General features: G+C 42.9%; 1 protein-coding gene across 1 annotated transcript in view; it reads left to right on the top strand.

The window, feature by feature from the left end:
• irf6 (interferon regulatory factor 6) overlaps positions 1–13,330 on the top strand; it is a 60,904-nt gene extending 47,574 nt beyond the window's left edge. Inside the window, exons 6-8 of the mRNA XM_084316210.1 lie at positions 5,263–5,655; positions 6,267–6,385; positions 12,303–13,330. Coding sequence (XP_084172336.1) covers positions 5,263–5,655; positions 6,267–6,385; positions 12,303–12,533 — 743 coding nt within the window. The 3' untranslated portion in view covers positions 12,534–13,330. The remainder of the gene's footprint in view (positions 1–5,262; positions 5,656–6,266; positions 6,386–12,302) is intronic.
• The last annotated feature ends 376 nt before the right edge of the window (positions 13,331–13,706 follow it).

Below are 13,706 nucleotides of genomic sequence, written 5' to 3' on the forward strand. Positions count from 1 at the left end.
ACCGTCCCACCCCTCGTTTCTGATTATTGATTACCAATAACGGCATTAGCCTCAGTAGCCTAATTCGCTGACCGGGTGGATGGCAAAGCAATCAAAGCAAGGCCCGATTGGGCTGTAATTTACATCAAATAGCTCTTACCTGTGGCCGGTTGGACTGCAAAAAGGATTTCCCAGTTATCGATCGCCATCTGGTAGATCCATATGTCCATTGGCTGATGCTATAATCCTTTACTGCATACTGAATTCAGCGTCCCAAAAACTATCAGCGCAATATTCCGGTTAGAGCATTCTAATTTAGCAATAGTAATTTGACCCTCTGCATCAGACCACACATCCAACAGTTTAATCTTCAAATTTCGCTTCGCTATTATGGCTACCCCTCGGGCCTTGGTGCTAAAATAAGAAGAACTTATGTTATGGTCAAATCTATTTGCCAGTCTTGCGTTATCCGCCAATAAAAGGTGCGTTTCACTCGGTAAAGCAAGGTCCACTTCCTTCCTTTTTAGCCACGTTAGTACACTTGTGCGTTTATGCGGTATATTGAGACCCCCTGTATTCCAGATCAGGATATTCAAATTAGCGGTATATTGAGACCCCCTGTATTCCAGATCAGGATATTCAAATTAGCCATAGTCTAAAAAGGCTGCAGTATGATTGAATGTAATTCGTTTGGAGTAGAACACTATAATAGATACATATCCACTTGTTAAGGTCCTATTGAGTACAGAGCGTGAACGTGAAAACAAAAATAAAACAGCGAGTCGACTGGAAAGAAAAACAAAAAACAACACAATCCCCCATTCCCCCCCCCCCCCCCCCCCCCCCATCAGAATACTTGTCCGGTATCGATCAAACATCAGTTGGTCACCCTTGACCGAGCACAGCAACCACAACAACATTATGTAACTTAACCATACCAATAACTTGTAAGGTACGTTTCAACAATTTAGAAAAAAGGAACCCACTTCACTCAACTGAGAGAAGAAATCTATGCAGAGTTCAATGCGAAGTTCAAAGTGCAGACGATAAAAACGGGTGCATTAAAACACAGCTTGTCTGAGTTAAACTTGAAAAAAGGGCAACATGCGTACCCGTTGTTGAGAAAATACAGCGGAGACAAACCTTGAGCGTTATCGTTCAGCTGGAGCAAAAAGTCATAGTAGGCACGTGGCAACGGCAATGTTGGCTAGGAGAGCTGGACAACCAGCACCAGGCCACGTGAGCGGATCGGCGCGGCCGAGAAATCCGCTCTTCGCTCTTTAAAGCTTGGTCCGCTCCGCTAATCGATCATGTTGACCCCGCCCCCAAGTCGCTCTCCGCTCGCTCCCCGCTCACCTTGAATCGAGCCCCGCGCCAGATCGCTCGGCAGATTTTTTTTTTTTTTTTGAGCATGGTGTAAATTAGCTCAAACTACAACAGTCTACACCCCCTGGGCCCCTTAACAATTGTTTGTATTGAGCCGCATTGTAATTGTACCCATTCTGCAATGTTAAATAACGTTGTTTATCCATTCACTAGCTATATTAAGCGATGATAGGCTAGCCGAGCCACAATGCTATGGTCGCTGCCATTAACGTTAGCATGTAAGCTAACGTCAACAACAATGGCGTCGATACTTTTTCGAACAGGAGTGAGTGTGGGCGTCTCTACAGTGACAAAGCCTGAACCGGATATCACAGGTTCACCCTTCTCATTGGTTGAAAATGGCCTTCATGTTTGTACATCGCCATCTGTTGCTTTGGCATTGTACTGCATGTATATTACATCAACAGTGTTAAACCACTGTGAGCGACCTGGAGTGGATTGGAGCGGAGGAGAACTCTCGCTCCGGACGTCGCACCGACCCATTTTAAAACCCACTCCTCGCTCACGTCAAAACCGCCCCGCTCCGCGCGCCGCTCACGCTCCGATCCGCTCACATGGCCTGACCAGCACGCCCCGAGCTTAGCTTAATCAGGCTTAGGGCCTGTTATACCCTGATTCACGTAGGCAGCTCCGCCGAGAAAGGACCATCCCCCTCGACCGGCAGATACGTTAAAACATCATTTGTTTGAGTGAAACTAGTGAAACACAGTTCGTCCAAGTGCAACTTGAAAAAAGACTATGCATAACAATCTATGCGAAGTTCAGTGCAGAGTTCAATGTTCAGACAATAAAAAGGCCAATGTGTTAAAAAGCACAGGTCGTCTGAATTATACTTGAAAATAGTTAGTATGCATACCCGTTTCTGGAATAATACAGCGGAGATAAACCTTGAGTGTTACCGTTCTGTTGGTCCGAAAAGCTGCGGTAGGTGAGTGGTAGCGATAGTGTTAGCTTAGATAGCCGGAAAATAAGCACGCCTCGTACTTGGCACACCAGGGCTCTGGGCCTGTTATTCCCCGATGCCCGTAGCCTGCTCCACCGGGGCCGGCTCGCCTCCCTTCGAAGGAAACTCTGCCTCGGACGGCGACGTGAACAGGCGGTTGCAGGAGACAACTCCGCGATCTTCAAAGTTGCAGGGTATAGTAGGTAAACCTCGATGCCCCTCTCACAAGCAAATCCCATAGCCTTAGAGAAGGCCCTGCGACGACTGGCGGTGTAATCGCTGAAATCCGTGGCGAATCTAAGGGTATAATTACCCACTTTTGGAGGGTGTTTCCTGGCCTCTTTGAGAATAGTCTGGCGTGTAGTGAACCGCTGGCAGCAGAATATAATGGCGCGTGGACGTTCGCCCTTCTCCGGGGGACCGTTCCTGAATATTCTATGCGCCCGCTCAATCTCCGGTAGAGTGATGGTCGGAAACCACTGTGGAATCATCTTTTCAAGGTACTGAATCGGCGCATCATTTTCAATGTTTTCGGGCAAGCCGTATATACTGATGTTGCACCTTCTATTCCGGTCCTCTAGGTCAGCCATCTTATTTTCGTAAAAAAGAAACTTGTCTTCAATCACAGAGATTTTGGTGGAGTTGGTTTCAGCTACAATCGCAACCTCTGCCATCTCTTCTTCCACTCTAGTGAGCCGCGTGGTAGCGCTAGCTACATCCTCCTGTACCGAGTCCAGTCTGTTGGTTAGCTGCAGCATACTAGCATCAAGCTCAGCACGGAACAAAGTCCTGATAAATTCACTGTCAACCTCATTTAATGTTCCAATCTTGTTCGGTATTAGTTTAGCCATAACTACGAAGTATAATGTGAGCGTATGGTGTAAAATTAGCGTCGTTATCAATATTAATGTGAAGTGGTCACGGAGCTCGGAAAAGTCACGCAGCCATCTGATCCGAGCGTAAACCGGAAGCCACCACCTGACTCCAATTAGTCTGAGTGTAAACCCTCACAAAGCATTCAGATTCAGAGTCATTCATTCAGAACATTCTAGCCATTCAGTGAGGTATACACAGTACGTGTAGCAAATGGTTCAAATGTACTGAATGGCGTCAAGCCAACAGGGTAAATTTGCTAGCAAACTAGCTGCCACTAAAAATGACATTTTCTTAGTAATTGACCAATGTATTTAGAGAGAGTAATATACTAAGATCTTTGCACTGCGGTTGCAGGCAGGAGCCAGAGGAATGGCACAGCAAATCATAAAATCATACTTGACCAGTGGTACTCGGGCTACCCAGAAGCCCGCTGCACTCTCAGATTGTGCTCTAGCAGAGAGATGCACTCGCTGTGTCTCCCCCCACCCCCCCAGGGAGGAGCTTGCAGGTCATCAGACACGGAACTCAAACAAACTGGCCAATATGTTGACCTGAGAGATGCAGATCACCAGTCCCCTATATCAGGGTTTCCGTTAGAAAAAATTGTTGCCGGTCTCAGGGTCCGGTAGATTTTTATCTACCGGTCAAATGAGAGAAATTCCGGTCAGAGTTTATTGAGCTTAAAAACAACAGGCTATATAAAGAATGACATCCTCAAGGCATGTAGATTTATAATATTTTAACTTAAAGCTAGGCTACTTTTGCGTATACAGTCATTATATTCCAAATAAAATAAGTCCAGAGACTCCGTGCTGCTGCCGACTTTAAATCAAATAGACCTGTGTCTGTGGGCAGTCGGCCCGACATTAATAAACAGCAGTCTGTTATAATCACATTTATGAGCTAACGAATTCCGTTATATTGGACATTTGTATTAATTATATCAAGCGAAGAACTGAGAAATTTGGCAGAGAGACGGCAACATTATCGTGGGTTTGCGTGATGTATATCTCCACCTAGTCCCAACGACTTGGTGCTGGTCATAATGTCCGGTGAAAACAACTCCCTCCAAGCACAACTTGACCACCCGAACCGTACCAAAACAGGCCAAAATTAAATAGCCCATGCGACGAACGATTCATTACATTCGTTTCATCGTTGCTCCACCAAGCAGCCGGTCCAACAATATCAGCGCGAGCGCCGCAGTTAGTTTGCAAGAAGCATCCAGCTGCAGACCCGCAGAGCAGCTTTCCAGGTCTGGGGACCGCACTGTGCCAGCAAAGCTGGTGGGTTCTGTGGGTCTGCAGCTGCATGCCTTCCGCAAATCCAGCAGCAAGCTCTCGCTGAGCGAAGCAACGACAACAAACGCAATGATTGTTTCGTTCATCGCATAGGCCACCCAACTCCAGCCCATCCAAATACAATTCAAATAATCAAACTGTGCCCAGAGGGAACTATTTTCACCGGACACTATGACCGGAGATATTAAATTTGTCGGACTTCAACAGATTTTGCCAGTCAAATACCGGTAATTACCGGCTAACGGAAACGCTGCCCTATATATGTGCAGAGCCCTCAATGACGGCAGATTTTAGATTTGTGACATGAGATATTATATTTTAACATGGATAATTGCTACATTTAAAATGTTTTGTCTACTTGATGTTTCATTGTAACAGCAAAATAATTCAGTGTTTAACTTTTTATGAACCTATAATAACGTCAATAAACTAAATTAAACGTTCTTATTCTTGTATAGGGCAGAAAAGATGTAGCAGTAACAAAGGTTACACATCCAATTATTTCTGTGATTTAATACAATGTATCAACGGAATAGGAACAAATTATATTGGGAATGAGGAACTGCTTGATTACAAGTGTGTTGTGATGGGATGTTGACACGTATCTTGGTCAATCCTGCCATCTATCTGAACAATTCATAAATCCCCCTGATACTTTGTCCCGATGGAACAGGAATGCTCTTTATCATAAATGGAGCATCAAACCACTCTCCTGAACACACACTTCATCAGACATCCATTTTTAACATGTGATCTTTTCTCTCTCTCTCTCGTCAGTGACTGACCTGGAGGTGCAGTTCCAGTACCGGGGGAAGGAGGTGTGTCCCATGGTGACGATCAGTAACCCCCAGGGCTGCAGGTTGTTCTATGGGGACCTGGGTCCCATGGTCAACCAGGAGGAGCTGTTTGGGCCGGTGAGCCTGGAGCAGCTGCGCTTCCCATCCACGGAGCACATCACCAACGACAAGCAGAGGGTCTTCACCAGCCGCCTGCTGGACGTGATGGACCGAGGCCTCGTGCTGGAGGTCAGCGGCCACGACATCTATGCGGTGCGACTGTGCCAGTGCAAGGTGTACTGGTCTGGGCCTTGTGCTCCAAACCCTGGAGCACCCAACCTGATAGAGCGACAGAGGAAGGTCAAGCTCTTCTGTCTAGAGTCTTTTCTCAGTGGTGAGTGAGTCCCAACTCTATGACACCGCACGTAAACGCCACCTGAACTTTGTTTATTCAACCTTTTATTTGTGAAATAGTTTACCCAACAATTTAAACCTTTTTTTATTATAGAAATTCGTGGTATACATACATGGAGTTCATACTTTAACAACCTTTTTTTAAATTTTACGACTACATCACTTTGCTCATAAGTAATTTACATCTTGGACAGTTCCTAAAGGGATGCTGCAGCATTTTATATAGATTATATACTTACTGTATTTGTATTGATTTCAGTCGGCTGTGGACTGAAGCAGCTTTGGTTAATTAAGGTTAATCAACCAGCAAGCATTTTATATAGATTATATACTTACTGTATTTGTATTGATTTCAGTCGGCTGTGGACTGAAGCAGCTTTGGTTAATTAAGGTTAATCAACCAGCAAGCTGCAACATTACAAGCTATCAAAGTAATCAAACACCAATAACCAAGCAATCGAATGATGGCAGATGTCTCCAGCCATTATAGGTGTCTCCAACATTTACAAATGACATACATGCACTTTCATTGTGTATTGAATGTAGCATTCTGTGGAACAGAACTTTTGACAGGGTTCATGTGATGTGTAGGTGTAATAGCCCACCAGCGTGGTCTGACATCAAGCCCCCCTGACTTTGACATAAACCTGTGTTTTGGAGAGGAGTGGCCCGATGGCAGGCCGAGGGAGAGGAAACTCATTATGGTACAGGTGAGTCATTTATGATTGTGTAATATTTTGTTGAACGTCTGTTGTGGATGTCCTTTTTAGGACATCGACTAACAATAGTTGATAGTCGGTTATTTGCTCAATGAATTTTATAAGTGACAAGTTTGGAATTTTTTTCGTGTGTCGACTGTGTTTTGACTTTTCTGGACTATTTCTAAAGTGTTTTCTGGAAAGAAAAAACACTATTCCACAAATATATAAATGCACACTGATTGGTCTACAAAACCCAACTAAGTGCACTGTATTTAATCTAAACAATACCGTATGTTGTGTTCATGCCTAATAATTTGCCTAATTCCCTTAATTGATAAAGTCAACAAAGAATAGTAACCGATGATTCTATTTCAGCGTCTATAGAACAATCATTTGCAAGGATCTGAAATTATGCATAAACCCCTTACCTAGAGATCCTTTATATACCAGATGACAAAATATAAACATTCTAAATGGACAACATTTGATTTCCTGTCAGTTGTCGAGTTGTTGATATTCGCAAACACTGACAGGTAATCAATTGCTGCCCAAGCTGTTACCTAGCAACACAATTGAGCTTGACATCTCAAGCTCTGCTCTCTTTTCTTTACCCTCCAATCACAACTGTTGTTTCACTCCAGACTTTGTCAATACAGTTGTGATTGGAGGATCAAGAAAAGAAGGCAGTGTTTGAAATGGGTAAATTTCACTCAAAACGGGTCTATTTTTGTATTAACACATTGGAGCGCCGGGGGTTGTGCCCATCTTATACCACTCTCTGCCACCGTTGAAAGCCTATGGAGATGTTTACCTTCTTTGCAGGGCTATAACTTTAAACATTTTATTGCTATATTGACATTACTATGGCCCATTCAACATCGATTATCTATTGTTCAGGATGTGGGAACGTTCTATTTTTTTCATTCATACATTGTTGTGTTAATACCTTCAAGAATATAAGTGTTTTTAATCTTTTCTGCTGTAATTCCAAAAACAGTAGTTATAGGCCCTGAAGCATATATAGATGATCGATTGGCGTTTCTTTCCCATACACGCTATATTAACAAAATTCAAATGTATATGATCGGTATACATTATGCTTCATCATGCGTGGAGGAAAGGGGGGGGGGGTCATTTATAATTCCTTGATCGTCAGTAACGGCTTTATTTACTATGGGTTGATATATTGATCAGACTGTTTGCAAACAAGGAAATGCACAATCGGGTTGAAAATAACGTTACTGCCCCCTTACCGTGCGCCGATGAGACTGGCGGAGAAAGATCCCAATTATTTGACACCTATCACCTAGATCCATTTCCGGTTTGTATGGCGCAATAAACGCCGAAATCATATCGATTATTGCGTTATGGCAGCGATCCATATGTACTATAGTGTTTGTCAGGAGTCCCGTAGCGAGATGTGACTGCCGGAGGAATTTCCTTGACGCACCGATGACACTTTCGCGTTTTTGAGTGTGTAACTCGCCCGACCATCCACCAGGCGGCGGTATTGAGTCGTTGCAGTCCCACTTAGGGTCCCGCTAGGGCACCGGGGGTTGGGTGGATGAATTATGAATGCCATGGCGAAAAAATTAAATATTGATCTCAAAAACGCTGTACAGCGATGTTGGCGGGCAATAACGCTGGACAGCGTTTTTGGCGCTGGATGTGTTAACTAGGGATGTGCATAACAATTATTTTGATAGCCGGCTATCCGCTGTCATAAACCAGATAGCTGTTTTTTTTATCTTTTACTTAACATGGTTCCAAGTGGTCTGCCGTACCTCAATCTACCCATTTCATTTTTTTTTTTTTTTTTTTTGATCTTTTTCCCCCTCCTTTTTACTCCGATTTTCTCCCATCCCAATGTTAGTCGTTATGCCAATTCCCAATCCCCTTCCTGGTCACTGCGCACTTACCCCCCACAGTCGGTCTGGGAGAGTGGAGGCTATCACGTATCACGTGCTTCCTCCGACACACGTCTAGCCAATCAACCGCTTCTTTTCACCTGGCAGCGCGGACTCTTACTGAGAGGGCGTAGCGGGCGTAGCGTGTGGAAGGATCACACTATCCCACTTAGATCCTATCCGCGCTTAGCAGGCGCCCCGACCGAACTGTAGGAGTCTCTGTTTACAACGACCCGGACACACCCCGCCAGCTTCTCCCACCCTCTAATACTGCCAATTGTATTAGTGTGAATGGCCAGCCAAGCTGGTGACAACCCCGGAGCTGTGAGCTGGATTCGAACAGGCGAATCCAGCGTCTCCGGGGTTGGTGACGAACGCAATCTCTGCTACGCCACCTGACCGCCTACCCATTTCACATTCTAATTATATTTCTATTTCTCAACACGACAATACAAATCTATCTAACAGACAACATCCTACAACATAGAATACACACAGCGATCATCCATGAGTTAACGCTGCTGCTCATCATCACACAACAATGCTTGCTAATGCATAATGCTAGCAAACTACAAACATATAGAGCCCCTGCATGATTACTGTAATTTACTAATCATTAGTAGCAACACTTTTTAAAACTGTCTGAAACTCATGTCCACAGGACAGTACAGACTTGAGGTGAAAATGATGACAGACACTCTTCCTAAACAAACACCAGTAGAAAGCTATCTGGCTGCATGTTAGCCTAGCTTAGCACAATGAATGGAAGCAGACATGGCCGGTTATCCTTCGAGAGAGTTGTTAGTAGGACAATGCCTCGGCTAACCGGCCATGTCCGCTTCCATTAATTGTGCTAAGCTAGGCTAACGTGCAGCCAGATAGCTTTCTACTGAATGCACAGAGAGGAAACTGGTATCTTATCATCTTGTCTCTCTGGAGAAGACGATAAGCTAATTTCCCAAAATGTTGGCGTGTTCTTTTAACCTCTTAACTCTTTGAGCGCCACAAGCTTTCCCCATCTGCACTGGCTAGTAGGGATGGGTACCGAATTCGGTACTTTTGAGGTACCGAACCGAAACACGTCGGTACTTTTTTTTTTTACTTTTTTCTTTTCATGTCAACGTTCACACGCACAATATATGCTTACCTAGGATTTTACTTGATTCAACAACAAAGCAGTCGGAGCAATGGCAAGCCGAAAACGGTCGAAATTGTAGTTATTTGAAGTTTGGATTATTTTTTTCACGACTGAGGTAGGTAAATAAATTTTTTTAGACTAAAGTACCGAAAAAAGGTACCGTTGGGTACCGGTATCGATTCACAGGTACCGGTACCGTACCGTATCGTTTCAAATGTGAAAGGTACCCATCCCTACTGGCTAGGGCCAGCGTTATTGACTATTTTAGCGATGTTTGCAGACCCATCGTGTGTTTGTTTATTAAAGGATCCCCATTAGAGACTCATAAAAGAGCCTGTTCTGTATTATAGCTATGGAGACAATAGTATGGCTCATTTGACAGGTATTGTTCATAGTCCATTACTGACTAATTAGTTCATTTCTACACACTGTAGTTTGTTACACGCTAAACATCGCCCCTTTCCAAAATAATCCAGTCTTTTTCCATAGATCGCGAGATACGCTGCGTTATATGCAATAAGCCCAAATCGTTCTGGTTGATCGCCTGAAACCCTAAATACTCCCAAATCAAAGGTATATACCATGTACATATGTGCCTTCACACAAAATCATCAAGAGGGGGGGTGTTTCAACTAGAAACTGCGATCGTGTTTGTCGAGCATGTTTTACGTCCGGTAAAACACAAAACTGTGATCGTTACAAAAACATGTTTCAGGTTCGGTAAAATAGACCTAGAATATACCTTACCTTAGCCAGAAGGTATTCCAAAAAGAATAATTCCAAGTGATCGCAACGCCGTCGCAATTACACGTGTATATGCCTATACTCGTTTATATGGGAAATAGTAGGGGTGGAACGGTTCACGATATCCACGGTTTGGTTCGTATCACTGTCTTTTGGCGTCACGGTTTTCGGTTCGGTATACGTTGTTTTTTATTATTATTTTTAAATCTAACACTCTAAAAATACCATAAGATATATAGCCTAAAAATAATCCAACTTTTCAGTTATTCTCAAGGACGTAGTCATGCAAAAACTGAAAGAATGAGGCAGTTTGACATCAGGCACATCATTTTGACAGTGACCGGGTTAGAGCTAGGAGATATTTTGGTACAGCAAGAGGGGAGGCATTGCCAATTTAAACATGCTTCTAATTTATTTGGTAAAAAAAAAGGTTTACAGCGGTTTGCCTTAAATAATGTTTGGCACACAAAGACCGAACTGACTGAAAAATATAGGCAACATTTGTCAAAGTATTAACTTAGTGCAAACAAACAAAAATAATTAAACCTTTCCATTTTTGTGGCCACATTATAGACAAAGGCCATCAACATAAAGTATGCATATGCTCAACCAGCACTAGACTTTCTTATCAAAAAGGAAAAGTCACAGAAAAGATGATTAGGGTTTTAAATGAGGACGTTTATGGGGTTTCTTGTATTAATAATAATTTGCACTAAGGAATGTTGTAACTGTTATCTTTAAAAAAATAAAAAATAAGATGTTACAAGGGAATGGGTGATGTTATATAACCCCCCCCCCCCCACAGTGGTGTGTGGAGTTGGTATGTCCCAGCAGTGACCAGGATGTAAACTATGACGTTGTGTTATGGGTTGGCAATACAGACGCACAGTTGACACACATGCTCTAGTCTCCTGGCTCGTTATTGAACACAAACCGTTATCTTTGAACTTCTGTTGTCAAGCCTCGTCAATATACCCCCCTTCCCCACTAACGGTTAGCTTGCGGCTAAAGTTAGTTAGCTCGTGGTTAACGTAACGTTAGCCTAGCTCGAGGCTAACGTTTATAACCGAACAATACACAATTACACACATGCCCCGAACCATGGAGGTTGTACCGAACGGTGTACGGTTCGAATGGGTACCGTTCCACCCCTAGGAAATAGGCTTCATGCAACAACAATTTTTATTTTTTATTTTTTATTCTTGCGACAGCTCCGCCATTTTTAAACTGATTTCAAATCGGATGGTTGCTAAATGTTCACAATAGGGGAGACAAACTAACTGCGCTCCAATATATGCCAATAACGTTAAGTTTTGTGGTATATAATCCTGATTCCGGAGTAGTAAGAGAAATAAAAAAAATTCATACACTAGTCATTTCCTTGAAGGCAGCTAGAAGCCGTTGGGAAGTGTAGTTTAAAAAAATTCCAACGCTCATTGAGAGATCTGGATGTCCTCTTCTCAAAATGTCTACAATCGTCATCATTCAGTGACGGTCGCTAATTCAAAATGGCGGATCCCCGCGATCAAAACAACACATTTCAAAAACTAAAATCTCACTAATAACACTTTAACCTATTGGTAAACAAACGTATTGCTGAAAATATACACTGACTGCTGTTGTGACATGGTTAGGATGTTTACTCTTGAATACATTTGGAAATAAAAACGATAATTATGTCAGTCTAGAGAGACTGATTTATGACGTGATGTCATTTGCGGTCCGGTACCGGAAGAGGTAAGGGTTGAGGCCGCAGCAGCCTAATTGCCTATACATTATGTCACCATAGTCCAAGACTGATGAGAAAGCTGCTTTGACAACTCTCTTCCTACTAATCAATGTGCTCAATTAATCTTCCCCATTGACAGTTTAATACACAGGCATGCGCTGTTAGAACTCAACGAATCAAAGACATATCAGTCTAAACATAGAGAATCTGCGCTGTCTCATGTGTTCACTTTATTTAACATTTTTACATTCACCCTATAAAATGAATACTATTATACTATAAATAATAAATAAATGTGAATTGACTATTAAAAAAATATCTTTAATTTAAAACAAACCAGATAACCTTGCACCCTAGTATTAATTGTCCTGTCCTAACAATAAATGGTCCTTCATCTCCCCCGCCCAGGTGATCCCGGTGGTGGCGCGTATGATCAGCGAGATGTTCTCCGGAGACAATACGCGGTCCTTCGACAGCGGCAGTGTTCGCCTGCAGATCTCCATCCCAGACATCAAGGACAACATTGTGACTCACCTAAAGCAGCTGTACTGCCTGCTCCAGACCCACCAGGGTCAGGAGGGCTGGGCTTTGGCCCCTGGGTCGGGTATCAACCTGGTCCAGGCTCTGCAGGCCCAGTGAGGCATTAAAGACCAAGAAGTAAAACTGCTCTGGTCAATGGCATCTAACGGTCACCTTGCCAGTGAGAGTGAACGGTCTATTAGAAAAGAAGTACTTAAATATGTAATGTATAGAGGTATGCACAATATAGGATTCAGCCTTTTTATTTGTGTGTGTACACTTAGAATTAGTCCTACGAGGCCTTGTGGCCTCCATGATGGGCGCAGGAACCATAGGATTTGGTGACTGCATGGAACAAAGTCCTTGTCGGCAGCGGTGAACATTGTTAATGAGTGACAGGCATAACCCTGTGCCTTATTTATGTAAAATGGGTCATTGACTACTGAATTACCACTGTGCACCCTGAAACTATGTGTGATATCTTTTTGTCTTTTCAATTGTATGAAATGTAATTTCTTCGATGCAAGGCATATGAAGACGGATATATATATGTATTTATAGAGTGTAAATACTGTTATGTGTTCACTGTTTGAGATCCCATACATTTGATAGTGCATGTAAGAAGTAGGTTAGAATGACATTTTCACTCCAAATGTAAAAGACAAAACACTATTCCTTTAACGGAATTCATAATTTTTAGTACTTGGTGATTTGGATTGAAAAGGGCTTGCTTGTTTTTTCCCCTGCAATCTTGTTTTATTTCTTCCATTTTAAATGTAGATTGTGTGCATATCTTAAGCCATTCATTATGTTGGGGCGTTGTAACTGTATGGATACATTGTTGATGGCAAGCCGCTACCCTGGCCCTGTGGTTGTGTTTTTTATTTTATCAAATAAATTTAATTAGTGGATGAATACCCTTTTAATTAGCTATTTTCTTCATGACTACAAGGGGGAAATGGGCTTGATCAACTATCGGCATGACAACCAGCCTCATTAACCATGAGACCTGTAACCATTCACCTTCAAAACATGTTTTGGGCTTTGTGTGATGTACAGAGCTCTGCATAGGAGTCTCTAGAGCTGTGTTTGGATTGTCTTAGCCTTTTTCACTTGCATTTGATTTGACCCTTGACCTCTCTCCCTCCTGCCATAGTGTTGTTTGAGGTGGTCTTTGTCTCCTTGTGATGGAACTCGAGGGAGAGACAGCAGTTGGCTTGGTTCAGGGATTCTTCCTAGATCTAGGCCAGCATGATCTCAATGTGGTATAAACCTGTGGTTCTGTGATTTTTG

Source organism: Notolepis coatsorum, assembly GCF_963971535.1.
Source record: "Notolepis coatsorum genome assembly, chromosome: 6".
Lineage (NCBI taxonomy): Eukaryota > Metazoa > Chordata > Actinopteri > Aulopiformes > Paralepididae > Notolepis > Notolepis coatsorum.